Source organism: Anomaloglossus baeobatrachus, chromosome 4, assembly GCF_048569485.1.
Source record: "Anomaloglossus baeobatrachus isolate aAnoBae1 chromosome 4, aAnoBae1.hap1, whole genome shotgun sequence".
Classification (NCBI taxonomy): Eukaryota; Metazoa; Chordata; class Amphibia; order Anura; family Aromobatidae; genus Anomaloglossus; species Anomaloglossus baeobatrachus.
Genome location: NC_134356.1, coordinates 263,711,784 through 263,736,123, shown reverse-complemented (window position 1 = coordinate 263,736,123; position 24,340 = coordinate 263,711,784). Strand labels below are relative to the sequence as shown.

Below are 24,340 nucleotides of genomic sequence, written 5' to 3'. Positions count from 1 at the left end.
CCCCTCCCCTTCTGGCTATACCCCCCCGTGGTATCACGGGTTCTCCAGTTTTCAAGCTTTGTGCGAAGGAGGTCAGACATCCATGCATAGCTCCACAGATTTTAGTCAGCAGTAGCTGCTGACTATTTCGGATGGAAGAAAAGAGGGCCCATATAGGGCCCCCAGCATGCTCCCTTCTCACCCGTTGATGGTGTTGTAAGGTTGAGGTACCTATTGCTGGTACGGAGGCTGGAGCCCACATGCTGCTTTCCTTCCACATCCCCCTGGGGGGCTCTGAGGAAGTGGGATCCTGCCGGCCTCAAAGCTCTGACGCCGGGCTCCATCCACAGACCCATTTGAACCTGCTGGATACGGAGCTGGAGTACCGTTCAGGGACATGGCCCTGCACCATTACAGGTACTCTGTGTCCCCGTACACACAGGCACAGCACACTCCAGACTTGCTGGGTGTGCTAGTGCGCCGGGGACAGTAAAGGGTTACAGTCACTGCAGCTTTGCTGAGTGACTTTGTGTATTGGGAACTACCGCGCCGGACGCTCCGGGAGCGGCGGCGCGGCTGGGACTTGTAGTTCGCCGGGGACTGGGCGCCGACCGCGCTTTTACGGCGGCGGCGCTTATAAATCCAGTCCCCGGCTTCTGCGGCCTAGTGCCGCTTCGTTCCCGCCCCCTCCCTGTCACTCAGGGAAGGGGACAGACGCTGAGCAATCAGCAGCGCCGAGGGCTGGAGCCTTATTTACATGCTCCAGCCCTCTCACTGCACACTGTCGGACGCCGGATTCCCGCTCTGACTTGGGGCACGCCCACGGCCCGCCCCTCCTCACACGAGCTGGGGAAGACGCCGGCAGCCATTACTGCAGTACGAGCTCGGACTTTCGGCAACCAGGCAGGACGGTGGCGACCATACAGCCGCTTATAGGCGGGCGGTAAGCGGCACACATAGTGCTGACCCCAATATATACTGCAGTGTGTACATGTGTATTTTAACTGCATAGGTCGCTATATGCCCGCTTGGAGAGCGACACATCAGCAGCAGGAAAGCAGGTGTGCTAAGGCACAGGCTTTCTAGGCTGCTTGTATTGCACGTACTGAAGTGTTCATTTGTGTTTATGCTTGTATGCTATACACTGCACTGTACAGTCGCTAGTCTTAGCTATATTCTCCTGGAATGGCTAGACTACAGCAGCAGAAAACCAAGGGTGCTGGGGCACAGGTTTTTCTCTATGCTGCTTGTATTGCATGGGCTGCAGTGTGCATTTGTACTTGTGCTTGTATGCTATACATTGCACTGTATGGTCACTCTTCTGGGCTATATTCCCCTAGATGACTAGTCTACAGCAGCAGAAGAGCAGAGGTGCCAGGCAGGGCTGTGGAGTCGGTAAGCCAAACCTTCGACTCCGACTCCGACTCCTCAAATTCTCTTGCACCGACTCCGGCTCCGACTCCGACTCCGGCTCCGACTCCGACTCCTACATATATTGCTTATAGTTAGGTGAAAAATTTATTGTAGTACATGAATATGTGTATGTGAACATCAGACATTTAATAATTTTTATGATACAATAATCAAGATATTTGGATAGAACATAAAATATATTTATTGGAATACAACTTTAGAACACAAAAAACTGTAATAAATTGTAAATATGTAATACACTATGTAATATACAGTAGATTACATATATATCTTGTGTGTGTATATACACTGTATATATATATATATATATTATATATATTACATATTTACAATTTATTAGTTTTTTTGTGTTCTAAAGTTGTATTCCAATAAATATTTTATGTTCTATCCAAATATCTTGATTATTGTATCATAAAAACAATTAAATGTCTGATGTTCACATTGTACTACAATAAATTTTTCACTTAAATATAAGCATTATACTAAATGTTGTTATTTAGTAAAATATTCAGCACATTCTGCATTGCACTCCTGTCCCCAATTTATTATATATTTTAGGAGTCGGAGTCGGTGCATTTTATACCGACTCCGACTCCGACTCCACCAAAATGACCTCCGACTCCGACTCCGACTCCACGACTCCGACTCCGACTCCACAGCCCAGGCTTCTATGCTGCTTGTATTGCTTGTGCTGCAGTGTTCATTTGTACTTTATGCTTGTATGCTATACATTGCACTGTACGGTCACCAATCTTGGCTATATACTTCTAGATGGCTAGTCGGCAGCGGCAGAAAAGCAACACAGATTTTCAGTGCTGTTTTTACTACATGGGATGCTGTTCATGACACCGTCCCATTGTGTGCATGCTCCCCTGTAGCACTTCGTCTGCCGGGTCTCTAGCACTTCGTCTGCCGGGGTCTCTACTAGTCGTGGCCAAAGAAACCACCTGTCATCCCTGTACAAGGACAGGGACGGAGTTGCAGTTTCGACAGATATATTGTCATAAGATAGAGACTTGCAGTCCAGACAGGCCATGGGCAATCTTCCTGACCAACCTCATTTGGAACGGGGGGGTCCCAGGAGGACTCTCTGTATGATAAGGCAGCTCTCCAGGACTTTGATCCTGACATCGCTATCAATCCGGATACACCGGATGGTAACGCCATACGGAATGATCCTATAGCGTCCATCAATGGAAGGTTGGATCTTTCTCCCTCAGCTCCCCCAGTGGAGGAGTCAGCTTCACAGCAGGAGAAGTCCCTTTTCAGTATCTCAAACGGATATTGAGTATTTTTCTGGCCACGCTGACTTCAGAGAAGCAGTCCAGAAACACCACGCTTACCAGATAAGCGTCTTCTCCAAACGTTTTTAAGATACACGTTATCCCTTTTCCCCTGACGTGGTCAAGCGCTGGACCCAGGGTCCAAAGGTGGATTCTCCAATCTCCAGGCTTGCGTCTAGAGCCATAGTTGCACTGGAGATGGGGCTTCACTTAAAGATGCCATTCACAGACAGATGGACTCTGGTTGAAATCTGTCTAGGAGGCTATCGGCGTGTCGGTTGCTCCGGCATTCACAGCCGTATAGGCAACCTAACCTTTTCAGCTGTTCTTGCGCAGCTGGCCTTGAGCACATGTACATCTGTACCGCAGAGGCGTCCGTAACTCCGCAATGTCTGCACTGCGAATTACCCTATTAATGCTGTCCTAAAAGTACAGTCGAGGTTTCGGTCCTTCCCAAGCTCGGGCAGGTCCCAATTGTCCTCGTGCAAAAGGGCTACAAAACCTCAGACGGGCTCAGATTCCGGCCGGGCTCAATCACGCCCAAGGAAGGCAGCCGGAGGAACCGCTACCAAGGCGGTCTCCTCATGACTCTCAGCTCTCTCTCTCTCTCCGCATCCGCGGTTGATGGCAGACTCCCCCGCCTTTGGCGACATTTAGCTGCCACAGGTCACAGACCGGTGGGTGACGGACATTGTGCTCACGTGCACAGGACAGTGTTCTGTTCTCGTCCTCCGACTCCATTCTTCAGAACGGCCCCACCTCCCCACCGAGCAGATGCCCTGCTGCAGGCGGTGGACGCTCTAAGAGCAGAAGGAGTGGTGATCCCTGTCCCCCCTCAGGAACGAGGGCGAGGGTTTGTACTCCAATCTCTTTGTGGCTCCAAAAAAGGACGGCTCCTTCCGTCCTGTTCTGGACCTAAAACTGCTCAATAAGCATGCGAACGCCAGGCGGTTCCGGATGGAATCCCTCCGATCCGTCATTACCTCAATGTCTCGAGGAGACTTCCTTGCCTCAACAGACATCAAAGATGCCTATCTCCACGTGCCAATTGCTACGGAGCACCAACGTTTTTCTACGTTTTGTGATAGGAGACGACCATCTTCAGTTCGTAGCTCTGCCATTCGGTCTGGCGACAGCCCCACGGGTGTTCACCAAGGTCATGGCAGCAGTGGTAGCTGTCTTGCACTCTCAGGGACACCCGGTGATCCCTTACTTGGACGATCTACTCGTCAAAGCACCCTCCCTCGAGGCATGACAACGCAGCCTGAATGTTACGCTGGAGACTCTCCAGACTTTCGGGTGGATCATCAATTTGGCAAGGTCAAATCGGTCACCGACTCAATCACTAACGTATCTCGGCATGGAGTTCACACTCTATCAGCGATAGTGAAGCTTCCGCTGAACAAGCAGCGTTCACTGCAAACAGAGGTGCAGTCTCTCCTTCAAGGCCAGTCGCACCCCTTAAGGCGCCTCATGCACTTCCTAGGGAAGATGGTGGCAGCCATGGAGGCAGTTCCCTTTGCGCAGTTTCATCTGCGCCAACTGCAAGGGGACATTCTCCGCCAATGGGACGGGCAGTCAACCTCCCTGGACAGGAAAGTCTTCCTTTCCCAGACGGCCAAGGACTCTCTGCAATGGTGGCTTATTCCCACCTCATTGTCACAGTGAAGATCCTTCCTACCCCCATCCTGGGCAGTGGTCACGACAGATACGAGTCTGTCAGGGTGGGGAGCAGTTTGTCTCCGCCACAGGGCTCAGGGGACGTGGACTCAGCAGGAGTCCACCCTTCAGATCAATGTTCTGGAAATCGGGGCAGGGTATCTTACCCTACTAGCTTTCCAGCAGTGGCTAGAAAGAGAGCAGATCCGAATCCAGTCGGACAACTCCACAGCGGTGGCATACATCAACCACCAAGGAGGGACGCGCAGTCGGCAAGCCTTCCAGGAAGTCCGGCGAATCCTCATGTGGGTGGAGGACACAGCATCCACCATATCCGCAGTTCACATCCCGGGCGTAGAAAACTGGGAAGCAGACTTCCTCAGTCGCCAGGGTATGGACGCAGGGGAATGGTCCCTTCACCCGGACGTGTTTCAGGAAATCTGTCGCCGCTGGGGGGGGCCGGACGTCGACCTAATGGCGTCTCGGCACAACAACAAGGTCCCGGCATTTATGGCACGATCGCGCGATCACAGAGCTCTGGCGGCAGACGCCTTAGTGCAAGATTGGTCGCAGTTCCGGCTCACATATGTGTTTCCACCTCTGGCACTCTTGCCCAGAGTACTGCGCAAAAAATCAGGTCCGATTGCAGCCGCGTCATACTCGTCGCCCCAGACTGGCCGAGGAGATCGTGGTACCCGGATCTGTGGCATCTCACGGTCGGCCGACCGTGGTCACTACCAGGCTGGCCAGACTTACTGTCCCAAGGGCCGTTTTTCCATCGGAATTCTGCGGCCCTGAACCTGACTGTGTGGCCATTGAGTCCTGGATCCTAGCGTCTTCAGGATTATCCCAAGGGGTCGTTGCCACCATGAAACAGGCTAGGAAGTCCACCTCTGCTAAGATCTACCACAGAACGTGGAAGATTTTCTTAACCTGGTGCTCGGCTCAGGGAGTGTCTCCCTGGCCATTTGCATTGCCTACTTTTCTTTCCTTCCTGCAATCGGGGTTAGAAAAGGGCTTGTCGCTCGGCTTCCTTAAGGGGGAAGTCTCGGCACTATCCGTGTTTTTTCAGAAGCGTCTAGCACGTCTTTCTAAGGTGCGCACGTTCCTACAGGGGGTCTGTCATATCGTACCCCCGTACAAGCGGCCGTTAGATCCATGGGATCTCAACAGGGTATTAGTTGCTCTCCAGAAGCCGCCTTTCGAGCCTCTGAAGGAAGTTTCCTTTCTCGCCTGTCACAGAAGGTGGCGTTTTCTCGTTGCGATCACATCGCTTCGGCGAGTGTCTGAGCTGGCAGCTCTGTCATCCAAGGCTCCCTTCCTGGTGTTCCACCAGGACAAGGTAGTGCTGCGCCCCATTCCGGAGTTTCTCCCTAAGGTCGTATCCTCATTTCATCTTAATCAGGATATATCCTTGCCTTCCTTTTGTCCTTATCCGGTTCACCGGTATGAAAAGGACTTACGTTTGTTAGATCTGGTGAGAGCACTCAGACTCTACATTTCCCGCACGGCGCCCATGCGCCGTTCCGATGCACTTTTTGTCCTTGTCGCTGGTCCGCGCAAGGGGTTGCAGGCTTCTAAAGCCACCCTGGCTCGATGGATCAAAGAACCAATTCTAGAGGCCTACCGTTCTGCGGGGCTTCCGGTTCCTTCAGGGCTAAAAGCTCACTCAACCAGAGCCGTGGGTGCGTCCTGGGCATTACGACACCAGGCTTCGGCTCAACAAGTGTACCAGGCAGCTACCTGGTCCAGTCTGCACACTTTCACCAAGCATTATCAGGTGCATACCTATGCTTCGGCGGATGCCAGCTTAGGTAGAAGAGTCCTGCAGGCGGCAGTGACACCCCCGTAGGGGAGGGCTGTTTTGCAGCCCTAACATGAGGTATTTCTTTACCCACCCAGGGACAGCTTTTGGACGTCCCAATCGTCTGGGTCTCCCAATAGAGCGCTGAAGAAGAAGGGAATTTTGTTACTTACCGTAAATTCCTTTTCTTCTAGCTCTTATTGGGAGACCCAGCACCCGCCCTGTTGTCCTTCGGGATGTTTTTGTTGTTTGCGGGTACACATGTTGTTCATGTTGAACGGTTTTTCAGTTCTCCGATGTTACTCGGAGTTAATTTGTTTAAACCAGTTATTGGCTTTCCTCCTTCTTGCTTTGGCACTAAAACTGGAGAACCCGTGATACCACGGGGGGGTATAGCCAGAAGGGGAGGGGCCTTGCACTTTTTAGTGTAGTGCTTTGTGTGGCCTCCGGAGGCAGTAGCTATACCCCAATCGTCTGGGTCTCCCAATAAGAGCTAGAAGAAAAGGAATTTACGGTAAGTAACAAAATTCCCTTCTTTAACTATTTGATTGATTACAGGTTAACGAGGGAGATGCTTTCAGAGTTAATTGCAGCCCTTAGAGTCACTTGTCCAATTACTTTTGGTCCCTTGAAAAAGAGGAGGCTATGCATTACAGAGCTATGATTCCTAAACCCTTTCTCCGATTTGGATGTGAAAACTCTCATATTGCAGCTGGGAGTGTGCACTTTCAGCCCATATTATATATATTTGTATTTCTGAACATGTTTTTGTAAACAGCTAAAATAACAAAACTTGTGCCACTGTCCAAATATTTCTGGACCTAACTGTATGTCTGATCTGTCATTCAGGCATTGGCAATGCACATTTGTCTGTTCAGTCAGCCTGACTGGACACTTAGTGGAGTGGACTAGAAGATAAACACCTTCTTTAGATGACTGAGAATCATGAACATCCATCTCAGTCAGCCTGACAGTTTTAGTGCATCTGTCTTGTTCTTCGCTCTGTTCATCCTACATAAAGCATACCTTTTTGCTAAATAAAGGTATTTAGAAAAATGTTTTATATTTAAATATGCATTATTTATTTCATCACAGTTTTGTTTTTTTGTTTGTTTTTTTTCTTGGGAGAACCCCTTTAAGTTGTTCGGGATTTCTGGCATGTATACTGAATGTGACACTGTTTAGGTGTCAACTACTAGATTTCATAATTCGAACATGCTTCAAGGCGTTGTCCCATGTTGGACATTTTATGCCATATTGCAAGGATATACGCAAAGGGAGGGTATAACCCGGTATCCAGGTTCCATAAAAATGCGATTTTATTAGAAAATCCTTAAGAAACTTTCAGTCTATATAAAATAGAAAACGCAATGATCAGGAATGTCCTAGTTCTCACAAACTTGTTTTGGACCTACTTGTCCTTATTCATTGTATGAGGGAAACCATGTGTTCTCAGTGTTTTACATCATATCCTGTCTGTCACATGTCAATCAATAGCCAATCAAACAGGATCCCTTGACATATCCTAGTAATATCCCCAATATATAAATTTAAGAATATCAGTATATACCCAAATGCCTATCACATAATTAATCCAACCATATTATATTAATAATTCAATCATAATGAAGTATAATATCAAGTCTTTGTTAAGGCCCTGTGGTATTCTTGTATACAGACAATAGATCCACAAGGATTCTCGATTAAGCAGAATCCTCCCAATATCTCCACATCGTATCGATAATGTAACCTTTTCCATTCCCTGAATCTTAAATATGCTGGTATCACCATTTTGCACTGCAGAAAAATGTTTAGTTATCACAGAACATTTGACCGTGAGTGTTTGTGCCATATCTGACAAATTTCTACGAATTCTAACCTTTAAGCAGTCCAGATGTGCAACCCACATATTGTAGATTGCACATCATGCAAGTCATAAGATAAATTACATTTTGGGTATTACAGTTGATATAACTCCTCATTTTAAATCTATCGCCAACAGATGTGGAGGAAAAGGAATCCGCTTTAATAGCATGATTGCAACAAATACACTAAGGGGTACTTTGTATGTTGCGACATCGCTAGCATGCGATGCCGAGCGCGATAGTACTCGCCCCGTCGCACATGCGATATCTTGTGATAGCTGCCGTAGTGAACATTATCGCTACGGCAGCTTCACACGCACTTACCTGTCCTGCGAAGTCGCTCTGGCCGGCGACCCTCCTCCTTCCTAAGGGGGCGGGTCGTGCGGCATCACAGCGACGTCACACGGCAGGCGGCCAATAGAGGCGGAGGGGTGGAGATGAGTGGGACGTAAACATCCCGCCCACCTCCTTCCTTCTGCATTGCCGGTGGAGGCAGGTAAGGTGATGTTCCTCGCTCCTGCGGCTTCACACACAGCGATGTGTGCTGCCGCAGGAACGACGAACAACATCGTATCTCCTATTGGTGCGACATTATGAAAATGACCGACGCTACACAGATCACGGATTTTCGATGCTTTTGCGATCGTTTATCGGCGCATCTAGGCTTTACATTTTGCGACGTCGTTATTGGCGCCGGATGTGCGTCACTTTCGATTCGACCCCGACGATATCGCAGTAGCGATGTCGCAGCGTGCAAAGTACCCCTAAGTGTGACCACACTTGTAAAAACTCAGTCTGCAACCAATTATCCATATGTGTTTTATTGTCATATATGAATAGACTAGATCTTCATATATCAATAGACTAGGGGACAACATATTGCGCAAACAATGAATAAGGACAAGTAGGTCCGAAGCGCACTTGCCGGATTATTCCCTCCCTCTGCTTATATTGTTCGGCTGACACTGCTGCAATTCGCTGCACGGCTCCATGAATGGATGGGACGAGCTGACTTTAAAACATTTTTTTTGTTTGATTGCTAGGATATGCAATAGGCATAAAGAGTGATGTGGGACCCACTGTAAAGGCCCCGTCACACACAGAGATAAATCTTTGGCAGATCTGTGGTTGCAGTGAAATCATGGACATATTGTTCCATTTGTACACAGCCACAAACCTGGCACTGATTGTCCACAATTTCACTGACACCACAGATCTGCCGCAGATTTATCTCTGTGTGTGACAGGGCCTTTAATGTCCTAAATTAATCATTTAGAGTGCACCTCCAATAAATAATGTGTTGGATGAATGTTGTTTCCAGAAACGTAGGCAACCAGGAGGACACCAGGCACCTCCCCCCCCAAAACAACCCTTCTGCATTGGGTCTTCTGTCGTGTGGTTTACTTGTCAACCAGACAGATTACTCTTCAGCATTTATCTGCATTTGCAAGTTTTAAAAGGTTTGTCCCATCACCCCTGGTCCCTTTCATGGCCAAAGCCCTCATCTTTTCTGGATCATGCAGCGGATGATTGTATGTCAGCCAATGCTCATCCTCCACTTTTAATATTGTTGCAATTTTTTTTCTTAACCTCAGATTGATGAGCTCAAACATTCCCAGAAAATTGAAATTGACAATATCAAACTAGAAGCTACAAGAACCAAACATGACGCTCAAAAAGACAAAGACCGGCTTCAAGGTCAACTTGATGGTAATAAAGTTTATTTTATTATTTTGACTCTTTCCTGTTTTTACCGTCTCAGTTCTGTATGCCCTAATTAACCCCGTGGCCATGAGTAGAGAATTTTATACTCCACACAGACTTGATAAAATCAGATTTTGCTGTGTCGGATTATCAGTTCCTTGAAGGCATGATAGCCATTTTTCTCATTTTTCACTGTCGCTTTGTATCTTCATTTTTACTGTAGATATATTTACGTTTGCATCCCTTTTAGCATAATTCGGTATTACTGAAGTATTTTTATATTTTTCTTTGTCGCTCCATTGGGAGACCCAGACAATTGGGTGTATAGCTTCTGCCTCCGGAGGCCACACAAAGTATTACACTTTAAAAAGTGTAACCCCTCCCCTCTGCCTATACACCCTCCCGTGCATCACGGGCTGCTCAGTTTTATGCTTTGTGTGGAAGGAGGCACACATCCACTCATGCATTCTCATTTTAGTTATATCGGTTGGAAGAAAAGTGGGCCCCCACGGGGCCCCCGGCATGTTCCCTTCTCACCCCACTACGTCAGCGGTGCTGTTAAGGTTGAGGTACCCCTTTGCGGGTGCAAAGGCCGGAGCCTCATGACGTCTCCTTCACCATCCCTTAGCGGCTCTGGGAGAAGTGGGATCCTGAGCGGTCATCCATTCACTGGGACCGTGCTCCCTCCGCAGCCCCTGTGGGAATCTGTCGGACAGGAGTCTATTTATCCTCAGGGACCGGGCCCTGCATCACTAAGGTACTCTGTGTCCCCATGGGGGATGTGCATGGAGCGCCTTCATCCCGGACGCTGCAGCAGCTGCTTATTTGTGACGGCCGGCGGACTTCCGCGCCGACCGCGCCTGCTTGTCGGCCACGGTCTTAAATTTAGTCCCCGGCTTCAATTGCGGCCTAGTAGCAAAACTCCCGCCCCCGGGCCTGTCTATCAGGGGTAAGGGCGGGACTGCCGACCTGACGTCGGATGTGAGGGCCGGAGCATCCTGGATGTTTCCTCCCCCCTCACTGATCACTGTGGGGACTCCAGATTCCCGCACTTTTCTAGCGCCGCCCACGGCCCCACTCCTCCCCAGAGAGCTCCGGCAGCCATTTTTTTGGCATTCTGCCGGTGGAGGATTTCCAGGAAAGAGCTCTGCAACGCTGGGAGACCTAAGGCAGGGAATCTGGAGGACACACGCTCTGCTTTTTAGCGGTCGGTAAGCCACACCGGTCACCCGGTGCTGGTCCCCTTAGGGTGCCGGAATAGATACTATATATTTATATATTTCTGTTCGGTCGGGCTGTATACCCTTTCCCATATACCCTCAGTGATCACTCTCCTAGGAGACAACAGCATGTCGTCCACAAGGAGCAAGGGGGCCAAGGCACAGGGTTATTTTGCGACCTGTACCTCTTGTGCGGCTAAGTTACCTGCGGGTTCCACCTACCCTCACTGTGAGCAATGCTCAACCCCTGTTTTGCTTGCTCAGCCGGAGCCTCGGTCACTAGTGGGCCCCTCGGCTCAGGTAGACCCCCCTGCTCTCCCTGTCCAGGCGGCAGGGACAGAGTTTGCCGTTTTTGCTGAAAAACTCTCTGAGTCACTCTTCACGCTGCTCGGGTTCCCAGCTTGAGGACTCTCTGGAGGACGAGGCGGACGTAGCAGCTCAGGGCTCTGACCCTGACGTTGCTCTCAATCTTGATACACCTGAAGGGGACGCCATAGTAAATGACCTTATCTCGTCCATCAACCAGGTGTTAGATATATCTCCCCCGCTGCCACCTGTAGAGGAGTCGACTTCTCAGCAGGAGAAACACCAGTTTCGGTTCCCTAAACGTACACGGAGTGCGTTTTTCGATCACTCTAACTTCAGAGATGCTGTCCAGAAGCCCAGAGCGGTTCCGGACAAGCGCTTTACTAAGCGCCTTACTGACACACGTTACCCCTTCCCCTCTGACGTAGTTAAGGGTTGGGCTCAATGTCCCAAGGTGGATCCCCCAGTCTCTAGATTGGCGGCTAGATCTGTGGTATCGGTTGCAGATGGCTCATCGCTAAAGGATGCCACTGACAGGCAGATAGAGCTCCTGGTGAAATCCATCTATGAAGCCACGGGCGCGTCTTTTGCCCCGGCTTTTGCAGCCGTGTGGGCACTCCAAGCTATCTCAGCTTGTCTGGCTGAGATTAATGCGGTCACACGTAATTCTGCTCCGCAGGTTGCGTCTTTGACTTCTCAGGCGTCAGCTTTTTCTTCATACGCCATGAACGCAGTTCTAGACTCTGCTAGCCGTACAGCGGTGGCATCCGCTAACTCTGTGGCAGTCCGCAGGGCCATGTGGCTGCGCGAATGGAAGGCAGACTCGGCTTCCAAGAGGTTCTTAACCGGTTTGCCGTTTTCTGGCGACCGCTTGTTTGGCGAACGATTGGATGAGATTATTAAGGAATCCAAGGGAAAGGACTCCTCCTTACCCCAGTCCAAACCGAAGAGACCTCAGCAACGGAAAATACAATCGAGGTTTCGGTCCTTTCGTCCCTCCGCCAAGCCTCAATCCTCTTCGTCCAGCAGGCCGGAGAAAGGCCAGAGGAACTCCTATGCGTGGCGGGCTAAGCCGCGCCCCCAAAAGCCCGCCGGAGGCAATGCCTCCAAGGCGGCCTCTTCATGACTCTCGGCATCCCCGAACCGCATCCTCGGTCGGTGGCAGGCTCTCCCGCTTTTGCGACGCCTGGTGGCCACATGTTCAAGACCGATGGGTGAGAGACATTCTGTCTCACGGTTACAGGATAGAGTTCAGCTCTCGTCCCCCGACTCGTTTCTTCAGAACCTCTCCGCCCCCCGAGCGAGCCGATGCACTTTTTCAGGCGGTGAACACTCTGAAGACAGAAGGAGTTGTGATCCCTGTTCCCCCCCAGGAACATGGTCGCGGCTTTTACTCCAACTTGTTTGTGGTGCCAAAGAAGGACGGTTCGTTCCGTCCCGTTCTGGACCTCAAACTGCTCAACAGACATGTGAGCACCAGACGGTTTCGGATGGAATCTCTCCGCTCGGTCATCGCTTCGATGTCACAAGGAGACTTCCTAGCATCGATCGACATCAAGGATGCTTATCTCCATGTGCCGATCGCATCCGAACATCAAAGCTTTTTGCGTTTCGCCATCGGGGACGAACACCTTCAGTTCGTGGCATTGCCTTTCGGCCTGGCGACAGCCCCACGGGTGTTCACCAAGGTCATGGCATCTGTTGTGGCGGTCCTACACTCTCAGGGCCACTCGGTGATTCCCTACTTAGACAATCTTCTGGTCAGGGCACCCTCTCAGATGGCGTGTCAAAACAGTCTTTCCGTCGCTCTGGCGACTCTCCAGCAGTTCGAGTGGATCATCAACTTCCCAAAATCCAAGTTGACACCGACCCAATCACTGACGTACCTTGGGATGGAGTTTCATACTCAGTCAGCGGTAGTCATGCTACCGCTGGACAAACAGCTTTCGCTGCAGGCAGGGGTGCAATCTCTTCTTCGGGGTCAGTCACACCCCTTGAGGCGCCTCATGCACTTCCTGGGGAAGATGGTGGCAGCGATGGAGGCAGTGCCCTTCGCGCAATTCGATCTGCGGCCACTCCAGTGGGACATTCTCCGCAAATGGGACAGGAGGTCGACTTCCCTCGACAGGAACGTCTCTCTTTCCCTTGCAACCAAGACGTCACTTCAGTGGTGGCTCCTTCCCAACTCTCTGTCGCAGGGAAAATCCTTCCTACCCCCAACCTGGGCTGTGGTCACCACGGACGCGAACCTGTCAGGGTGGGGGGTGGTTTTTCTCCACCACAGGGCTCAGGGAACCTGGACTCGGATAGTCATCCCTTCAGATCAATATTCTGGAGATAAGGGCAGTGTATCTAGCCCTATTGGCCTTTCATCGGTGGCTGGAGGGCAGGCAGATCCGGATCCAGTCGGACAACGCCACTGCCGTCGCATACATCAACCACCAAGGCGGCACTCGCAGTCGTCAAGCCTTCCAGGAAGTCCGACGGACTCTGCAGTGGGTGGAAGCCACAGCTTCCACCATCTCCGCAGTTCACATCCCGGGCGTAGAAAACTGGGAAGCAGATTTTCTCAGTCGTCAGGGCATGGACGCGGGGGAATGGTCTCTTCACCCAGACGTGTTTCGAGAGATCTGTCGCCGCTGGGGAACGCCGGACGTCGATCTCATGGCGTCACGGCACAACAACAAAGTCCCGGCATTCATGGCCCGGTCTCAAGATCACAGAGCTCTGGCGGCGGACGCATTAGTTCAGGATTGGTCGCAGTTTCGACTGCCTTATGTATTTCCTCCTCTGGCGATGCTGCCCAGAGTGCTGCGCAAAATCAGGTCCGACTGTCGTCGCGCCATTCTCGTCGCCCCAGATTGGCCGAGGCGGTCATGGTACCCGGATCTGTGGCATCTCACGGTGGGTCAACCGTGGGCGCTCCCAGACCGCCCAGACTTGCTGTCACAAGGGCCGTTTTTCCATCTGAATTCTGTGGCCCTCAACCTGACTGTGTGGCCATTGAGTCCTGGCTCCTAGCGTCCTCAGGGTTATCTCAAGATGTCATTGCCACCATGAGACAGGCCAGGAAACCAACGTCCGCCAAGATCTATCACAGGTCTTGGAGGATCTTCTTATCCTGGTGCTCTGATAAGGGTTTTACTCCCTGGCCTTTTGCCTTACCCACTTTTCTTTCATTCCTTCAATCCGGAATGGACAAGGGGTTGTCTCTCAGCTCTCTCAAGGGACAAGTATCGGCGCTATCCGTATTTTTTCAAAAGTGTCTAGCCAGGCTTCCGCAGGTCCGCACGTTCCTGCAGGGAGTTTGCCACATAGTCCCACCTTACAAGCGTCCGCTGGAACCCTGGGACCTTAACAGGGTGCTAACGGCTCTTCAGAAACCACCTTTCGAGACGCTGCGGGATGTCTCTTTATCACGTCTTTCGCAGAAGGTGGCATTTCTAGTGGCAGTTACATCGCTCCGTAGAGTGTCGGAGCTGGCAGCGCTGTCATGCAAAGCCCCCTTCCTGGTTTTTCACCAGGATAAGGTGGTTCTGCGTCCTGTTCCGGAATTTCTCCCTAAGGTGGTATCTCCTTTTCATCTCAATCAGGATATCTCCTTACCTTCATTTTGCCCTAATTCAATTCAACAATGTGAAAAGGATTTGCACTCCTTAGATCTAGTGAGAGCACTCCGACACTACGTGTCTCGCACGGCGCCCCTGCGTCGTTCAGATGCGCTCTTTGTCCTTGTCGCTGGCCAGCGTAAGGATTCGCAGGCTTCCAAGTCAACCTTGGCTCGGTGGATCAAGGAACCGATTCTTGAAGCCTACCGTTCTTCTGGGCTTCCGCTTCCTTTGGGGCTGAAAGCCCATTCTACCAGAGCCGTGGGTGCGTCCTGGGCATTGCGGCACCGGGCTACGGCTCAGCAGGTGTGTCAGGCAGCTACGTGGTCTAGTCTACACACTTTCACGAAACACTATCAGGTGCATACCTATGCTTCGGCAGACGCCAGTCTAGGTAGGCGAGTCCTTCAGGCGGCGGTTGCCCACCTGTAAGAGGGGGTCGTTTTCGGCTCTTTTTATCGAGGTATTCTTTTACCCACCCAGGGACTGCTTTTGGACGTCCCAATTGTCTGGGTCTCCCAATGGAGCGACAAAGAAGAAGGGAATTTTGTTTACTTACCGTAAATTCCTTTTCTTCTAGCTCCTATTGGGAGACCCAGCACCCGCCCCTGTACCCTTCGGGCTGGTTGTTATTTTATGTACACATGTTGTTCATGTTGAATGGTTCTTTTGGTTCATGGTTTTCAGTTCTCCGAACATCCTTCGGATTGAATTTACCTTAGACCAATTTATAAGTTTCCTCCTTCCTGCTTTTGCACCAAAACTGAGGAGCCCATGATGCACGGGAGGGTGTATAGGCAGAGGGGAGGGGTTACACTTTTTAAAGTGTAATACTTTGTGTGGCCTCCGGAGGCAGAAGCTATACACCCAATTGTCTGGGTCTCCCAATAGGAGCTAGAAGAAAAGGAATTTACGGTAAGTAAACAAAATTCCCTTCTTTTATGGCTTTATTAATTATATTATGTTGAATTCTTAGTATTAGAGACTGAAAATGAAATCCTTAAAGCATCAATGGAGCACCAGAAAGAGTTACTGGCTGAAAAGGAACGGGAATTAATACGTAAAGTTCAGGCAGCTAAAGAAGCCGGGTTTCAGCAAATTGCCACAGTTCAGGATGAAAGGTGGGTTGTGAATATGTTTCCGTTTTCTTCACTATAGCCTATCTGTTCTGTTCCCTTGTCATTTATTAGAACTCTTTTTTTTTTTACATTTTAAGGCTTGAACTGGAAAACAGACTAGGTGAGCTCGAAAAGTATAAAGAGAAGCAAGAGCAACAGAAACATTCAGAAATCAGTCAGTATGAAGAAAAACTGCGGATTGCTCAGTTAGCAGAGGAGTCTACTAGACGAGAGCTTTTGAGCTTAAGGTTTGTCAGATTTAATGTAGTGTATATGTCTATTGTTATTATTACCATCACCCTTGGCGTTCAGTATGAAAGATCACTACTATAAGGGTATGGCCCACTATTGGGACGCTGCGGTCTGTCACTGTGTTCTACCTACGGAAAATGCTTGTGACTCCACAGCAAAAAATGTACATGGTGCAGCTTGAGAAGCTGCACTGCAAGTCAGTTTCCACTGCGGGCCGTACACGCACAATGGGCTTGGGGCTTGGGATTTCTAGAAATCCCATCCACTGTGCTTGTATTGTAGACTGCAGCATATTGGGCACAGCGAAAAGACGCTGCATCCAAAACGCTGCAAACCCTGATCATGGGCACCCAGCCTAATAAACCTTTTGGAGATACTCTTGGACAGCTAAAGGGACACTATCCTTAGATCATGCGCCCGAACCACGGTAGCTTCAACTAGAGTCTGGCTGTGCGACTGCACATCAGGTATGTGTTACTCTGACACATGCCGTGTTTTGGAGAAAACCTAGTTTATAAAGCCACCTGGATGGGTAACGGGCATGGGGATCAGCATGATTGTGTGTTGTGTATGAGGTTGTAAGTAGTGAGTGTATAGATATAGTTCTGTATTGATTGTTTATTTGAATTATGAAACTGCATTATATTGATCTAAAGTCAGACAATAATAATGATAAAGTTTATTTATATAGCAGCAACATATTCCGCAGCACTTTACAATCAGACAATGAACTGTCTTTAGTGGACATTGATGATACTTATTGATTCTAATTGTTGCTATTGTTTAATATTGAAAAAAAAAAAAAGCCCGCCGGGTGTGATAGAGTGCTGACTGGTCTTGAGCAGGCCCCGGTTGACTTCTTCCTGCCTGTCTCAAGTTGATTGACAGGTCTCTCTCATATGTATACATGGGGTATTTTGGGTTTCCAAATATTTTTTGATGATTCATCAATTGTCACTTTTCAGTCATTTAATTTTTTAGAAAATGTACTGCAGTTCTTCCCGGAGTCGCATTATGTACATCTAAAGTTTTGTGACACTTTAGTGGAACATATGACTTTTTGCTGTAAAAAGGGAAAAGGGGGGAAGCATTTTTTATTTTGTGTAAAACTCGCAGACCTTGTATGACATTTTGAATGAATTGGCTCAAAAAAATAACATGCCAAAGAAAAAAGAAAAGTGAATTTAAACACCATCTCAATTGATGAATTGGGCCCTATGTCTCCCTGAAGCACCGCAGGGTTTGAGTACAACATACTTATCTAAAATTGCACAGTCAGGCTCTGATTCCTGCTGCCCATGATGTGGGCACTGTGAGCTTAAACAGAGGTTCCCTTTAATCCCTTTACAACCTATGATGTACCAATATGTCATAGGTCGTGTATGTCCCTTTAACATGGGTTCACACGGCGAGCCCGCATGTTTCCTTGCAGATGTCGGCTAATCTGATTGGATATCCACCCGCACCTGTTAACTAGTTATATCGAGCTGTCAATCTCTGACAGCGGGATTTAACGTGCACCGGCTGGGAGCCCATCATTCAGCTGATGACCCCTGCCACTGTCATGACGTAGTTCCTGTGAACGCTGGCATTCACAGGAGATCAGTATTTCTGCTGTTCAGAGTGGTGCTGAAGCATCGGACTGTTCAGCTTCAAGGGGACTGGTAAAATCTGAAAAAAATAACACTTCAAGAATCATACTGCCAGGTCAGTTTTACCATATGGTAAATATTATTATTTTATTATTATAGCGCCATCAATTCATGGTGCTTTACGTGTGAAAAATGTATACATAATAGGGACACGTACAATAATCATAAACAATACAAGGCACAGACAGGTACAGGAGGATAGAGGTCCCTGCCCGCGAGGGCTCAGTCTACAAGGGATGGGTGAGGATACCGTAGGTTAGGGTAGAGCTGATTGTGTGGCGCTGTATGAGACAGGGTTATGGCTGGTAGTAGGCTTGTCGGAAGAGGTGGGTCTTCAGGTTCCTTTTGAAGCTTGGCAAGGTAGGCGAGATTCTGATGTGTTGAGGCAGAGCATTCCAGAGTATGGGGGTGGCACGCGAGAAATCTTGGATGCGATGGTTGGAAGAGGAGATGAGAGGGGAGTAGAGAAGGAGATCTTGTGAGGATCGAAGGTTACGTGCAGGTAAGTACCGGGAGACTAGGTCACAGATGTAGGGAGGAGACAGGTTGCATACAAGCGTTGGTACTAATGTGCCCACTTTTTAAAGCCTCTATTACCTCTCCTAGTTTGTGCTGTTTCTATCCCTTTTCCTTTGTCCCAATACCTTAAGTTCCATGCTTCCCCTGTACCCACAATTCTTTTTTTTTTTTTACTGCAGTGGTTTGCCCCTAGTCCAGTCATTAGGGTGAGCTTCTCACTCATAAATTTAATAGCTGCAATTAAGTTTAAAGGGAGCCTGTCACCAGATTTTTCAGTTTTAAACCAAAACTAGCACCTTAAGCAGCGCCTGTACTACTTTCTATAAAGGTGCATGTTGTCCCCTGACTCCCCCTGTAGACCCCACAAATATCTCCTGCCATGTGTGTAAATCATTGGGTCCGGTCCGATGGGCGTCCTACATTGTGGGTCATGTCACACCTTTCGGCGCAGATCATCATCCTCCTTTGATGATTCACCTGTGTAGCCGGGCAAAATCTCATGCCTGCGCAAAGACATTGGCAGTTCGCGCAGATGCACTACGCTCTGCCCTATTGCGGGCATAGGCGAAAACTTAGGTGCGCACATGTGAATCGGCGAGATTTCTGCACAGTTGTGGGATTTACCCTAGGTATGTGGATGACGCAGGTGACGTCATCCACATCACTGGGCAATATCTTGCGTTATCCACGTCAATCATCAAAGGACGACAGTGATCAGCGCGGAGAGGAGAAACAGGAGCTGCAACCTAGGACGCCCTTCAGACCAGACCCAAGGATTAGCATACATGGTGGGATATTTTATAAAGCTATTTGTGGGATCTACAGGGAGTCAGGGGACAACATGCACCTTTATAGAATGCAGCAGAGGTGCTACTTAAGGCACTAGTTTTGGTTTAGTACTCAAAAATCTGGTGACAGGTTCCCTTTAAGGGAAATTTGTTACCAGGTTTTCCCCATAAAAACTAAAAGCACCACCTTTTAAGCCCTCAATGAATCCAGCAACATATGTTTAAGCCCTTCACAAATTAATGAAAGTACCTTTTATAATTTTCCATCTGTGCAGTCTGGTTTGATGGATGTTCCAAGTCTATACTCGGTGCTTCCTTTTCCCCAAATAATTGACGACCCTCCCATCTTTATCGACTTGGATGATGTTTCCTACATAATAAAACCAGCCCTGCAAATCTCAAGTCTGTGCAGTAGAAGTGTAGCCATGCACAGGCATGCTTCGCTCTGCCCCCTGACGGAGCCGGTGACTCCAGAATGAAGCTGGCACATGCGCATTACAGGACTTTGCTTCAACTGCACAGATTTGAGATTTGCAGTACTGGTTAGATGACTTGTAACAAGGTTTAAAGGTGGTGATGTTAGTTAATATGCGGAAAAGCCAGAGAGACAGCTTCCCTTTAATGAAACTAGCATTAAAGGGAATCTGTCATATGAGCAGCATAATGTAGGGGCAGAGAGCCTAATTCCAGCGGTGTGTCACTTACTGGACTGCTTAGTGTAGTTTTGATAATCTGCTGATGATTAACAGTAATTATCATTAGAGGTAGTCCAGCATATTCATGAGCTCTGTGTAACTGCTAGATCTGCAGCAGGGGTGACATGGAATTTAACAAAATGACAGTAAACAGCTCAGTAAGTGACACACTGCTGGAATAAGGGTCTCTGTCTCTACATTATGCTGCTCTCAGATGGGGGTGCAAAAACCTGCTGGCAGCTCCGGTCCCAAACAAAAGAATGGGTGTAATGTATTTTACATTGCCGTGTATGGTTGATGGGATCTGCAGCTATTTTGTCATTGTGTTTTATTATTTTACTTTCCCCGAATTAGGTCAAAGCTCCAACAGCAACTGACATATGCAGAACAAATTAAGAAAGAGAAACTTGGAGAAGTCGACTTAAAACGGGTAAGTAAGGTTCTATGCAAATACCTAATGTCGAAAACTGAATGAGAAGATTCAAGAGTAAACTTTTTTTTTTTTTCTACTGTCTGCTATGAGATTACAGTGGCAGAGGTTTCTATACATTTAGCATTTTTTCATATGTGAATGTCCCAACACTGTTCAGACAGGATATATCCAAGTCTGTGAAAATTCCATTCTACTAAAAAAAAAAATTAAATCCAATTCGGTAAAAAAATATATTCAAGCATCATTTTTTCTCATTTTTTTTAATTTCAAAACCGACATGTCATTTTTTATTTTATGTTTTTTTTTTTTTATTGAGGGGCAGGGTGGGATCCACATTTTTTGGGGATGATTTTGTGTGTCTTAGGACACGCTCACACGAGCGTGAAAAACTGACGAGTGCAATGCGAGAAAATCTTGCACTGCACTCTGACCAATGTTAGTCAATGAGGGCGAGCAGTTGGTCAGCTTTTTATTCATCCAGAATCTGGATGCGAGAAAAGTAGCAACATGTTGCAATTTTCTGCGAGAGCCGTGTCACTCGCACCCATTCAAGAGTATGGGTGCGAGATACATCGAACTGCACTCGGATCTTATCCCAGCGCAGTGCGATATACGCACAGGCTGACAATGGAGGAGATGGGCGATTTAACCCCTCCCTCTCCTCCGCAGCGCCCACCCTCAGCTTCACAGCTGTGACCCGATCGCAAGATCCGGTCACAGTCACATGACACTCGGCTCACGCTTGCATCGGATGCCATACGCTAGTGTGACTCCAGCCTTATTCTGGTCTTTCTTTGTCGCTCCATTGGGAGACCCAGACAATTGGGTGTATAGCTTCTGCCCCCGGAGGCCACACAAAGTATTACACTGAAAAAGTGTAACCCCTCCCCTCTGCCTATACACCCTCCCGTGGATCACGGGCTCCTCAGTTTTATGCTTTGTGTGGAAGGAGGCACACATCCACTCATGCATTCCCATCTCTTCTTCGGGGTCAGTCACACCCCTTGAGGCGCCTCATGCACTTCCTGGGGAAGATGGTGGCAGCAATGGAGGCAGTGCCCTTCGCGCAGTTCCATCTGCGCCCACTCCAATGGGACATTCTCCGCAAATGGGACAGGAGGTCGACGTCCCTCGACAGGAACGTCTCTCTTTCCCTTGCAGCCAAAACCTCTCTTCAGTGGTGGCTTCTTCCCACTTCTCTATCGCAGGGAAAATCCTTCCTGCCCCCATCCTGGGCTGTGGTCACGACGGACGCGAGCCTGTCAGGGTGGGGAGCGGTTTTTCTCCACCACAGGGCTCAGGGAACCTGGACTCCGATAGAGTCTTCCCTTCAGATCAATGTTCTGGAGATAAGGGCAGTGTATCTAGCCCTAAAGGCGTTCCATCGGTGGCTGGAGGGCAGGCAGATCCGCATACAGTCGGACAACGCCACGGCGATCGCGTACATCAACCACCAGGGCGGCACGCGCAGCCGTCAAGCCTTCCAGGAAGTCCGGCGGATTCTGCTGTGGGCGGAAGCCACAGCCTCCACCATCTCCGCAGTTCACATCCCGGGCGTAGAAAACGGGGAAGCAGATTTTCTCAGTCGTCAGGGCATGGATGCGGGGAAATGGTCTCTTCACCCAGACGTGTTTCGAGAGATCTGTCGCCGCTGGGGAACGCCGGACGTCGATCTCATGGCGTCACGGCACAACAACAAGGTCCCGGCCTTCATGGCATGGTCTCAAGATCACAGAGCTCTGGCGGCGGACGCGTTAGTTCAGGATTGGTCGCAGTTTCGACTCCCTTATGTGTTTCCTCCTCTGGCGATGTTGCCCAGAGTGTTACGCAAGATCAGATCCGACTGTCGTCGCGCCATTCTCGTCGCTCCAGATTGGCCGAGGCGGTCGTGGTACCCGGATCTGTGGCATCTCACGGTGGGTCAACCGTGGGCGCTTCCAGACCGCACAGACCTGCTGTCACAAGGGCCGTTTTTCCATCTGAATTCTGCGGCCCTCAACCTGACTGTGTGGCCATTGAGTCCTGGCTCCTAGCGTCGTCGGGTTTATCTCAGGATGTCATTGCCACTATGAGACAGGCCTGGAAACCAACGTCCGCCAAGATCTATTACAGGTCGTGGCAGATCTTCTTGTCCTGGTGCTCTGATAAGGGTTTTACTCCCTGGCCTTTTGCCTTACCCATTTTTCTTTCATTCCTTCAATCCGGAATGGACAAGGGTTTGTCACTCGGCTCTCTCAAGGGACAAGTATCGGCGCTCTCAGTATTTTTTCAAAAGCGCCTGGCAAGGCTTCCGCAGGTCCGCACGTTCCTGCAGGGAGTTTGCCACATAGTTCCACCCTACAAGCGTCCGCTGGAACCCTGGGACCTTAACAGGGTGTTAATGGCTCTTCAAAAACCACCTTTCGAGCCGCTGAGGGATGTCTCTTTATCACGTCTTTCGCAGAAGGTGGCATTTCTTGTGGCAATTACCTCACTCCGAAGAGTGTCGGAGCTTGCAGCGCTGTCAAGCAAACCCCCTTTCCTGGTTTTTCACCAGGATAAGGTGGTTCTGCGTCCTGTCCCGGAGTTTCTCCCTAAGGTGGTATCTCCTTTTCATCTCAATCAGGATATCTCCTTACCGTCATTTTTCCCTCATCCAGTTCACCAGTGTGAAAAGGATTTGCATTCATTAGATCTAGTGAGAGCACTCCGGCTCTACGTGTCTCGCACGGCGCTCCTGCGCCGTTCAGATGCGCTCTTTGTCCTGGTCGCTGGCCAGCGTAAGGGTTCGCAGGCTTCCAAGTCAACTTTGGCTCGGTGGATCAAGGAACCGATTCTTGAAGCCTACCGTTCTTCGGGGCTTCCTCTTCCTTCGGGGCTGAAAGCCCATTCTACCAGAGCCGTGGGTGCGTCCTGGGCATTGCGACACCGGGCTACGGCTCAGCAGGTGTGTCAGGCAGCTACCTGGTCTAGTCTGCACACCTTCACAAAACACTATCAAGTGCATACCTATGCTTCGGCAGATGCCAGTCTAGGTAGGCGAGTCCTTCAGGCGGCGGTTGCCCACCTATAGGAAGGGGTCGTTTTCGGCTCTCTTTTATTGAGGTATTCTTTTACCCACCCAGGGACTGCTTTTGGACGTCCCAATTGTCTGGGTCTCCCAATGGAGCGACAAAGAAGAAGGGAATTTTGTTTACTTACCGTAAATTCCTTTTCTTCTAGCTCCTATTGGGAGACCCAGCACCCGCCCTTGTTCCCTTCGGGCTGGTTGTTCTTTTGTGTACACATGTTGTTCATGTTGAATTGTTCTTTTGGTTATGGTTTCAGTTCTCCGAACATCCTTCGGATTGAATTTACCCCAGACCAATTTATAAGTTTCCTCCTTCCTGCTTTTGCACCAAAACTGAGGAGCCCGTGATCCACGGGAGGGTGTATAGGCAGAGGGGAGGGGTTACACTTTTTCAGTGTAATACTTTGTGTGGCCTCCGGAGGCAGAAGCTATACACCCAATTGTCTGGGTCTCCCAATAGGAGCTAGAAGAAAAGGAATTTACAGTAAGTAAACAAAATTCCCTTCTTTTTCAATTTATTTTTTTTTAAAGAAACGGATGGCCATTCAACAGTCATCTGTTATCTGAATATGCCATTACATTGTATAGCCATATCTAAATATCAGTCTGTATTATTTAAAGGTGTTTTCCAAATTTTCCCTAATTTGTACTCAAATGATTGCTGACATTGAAAGCGTTATTTATTTTTTTTCCAGCGCTGGAGTGGTACTTTACATCTTTGTCCTCTATCACCCGTCAAATACTCACCTTCCATAAGCTTCACCTTTTACAGATACTACTATGGTCCCACGGCACCACCTTGTAACTGTAACGTCTGACTGGCCGGAAGTTACATCACAAGGACTCAATGCGTCTCTATGAGAGCCAGAACAAGGCCAGTATGAGGCACCCATAGAGATGTATTGAACTGTGACCTCCGGTGTGTTCCATGAAACACTGGAGCTGCCGGCTGGTCATATATCACAGGAGACC

The 24,340-nt window shown here is 49.1% G+C and overlaps 1 protein-coding gene across 1 annotated transcript in view; it reads left to right on the top strand.

Annotated features, from left to right (window-relative positions):
• CEP83 (centrosomal protein 83) overlaps nt 1-24,340 on the top strand; it is a 101,995-nt gene that overhangs the window by 42,409 nt on the left and 35,246 nt on the right. The window contains exons 8-11 of the mRNA XM_075342442.1: nt 9,620-9,734; nt 15,839-15,983; nt 16,079-16,228; nt 20,241-20,316. Of these exons, the coding sequence (XP_075198557.1) occupies nt 9,620-9,734; nt 15,839-15,983; nt 16,079-16,228; nt 20,241-20,316 (486 nt within the window). The remainder of the gene's footprint in view (nt 1-9,619; nt 9,735-15,838; nt 15,984-16,078; nt 16,229-20,240; nt 20,317-24,340) is intronic.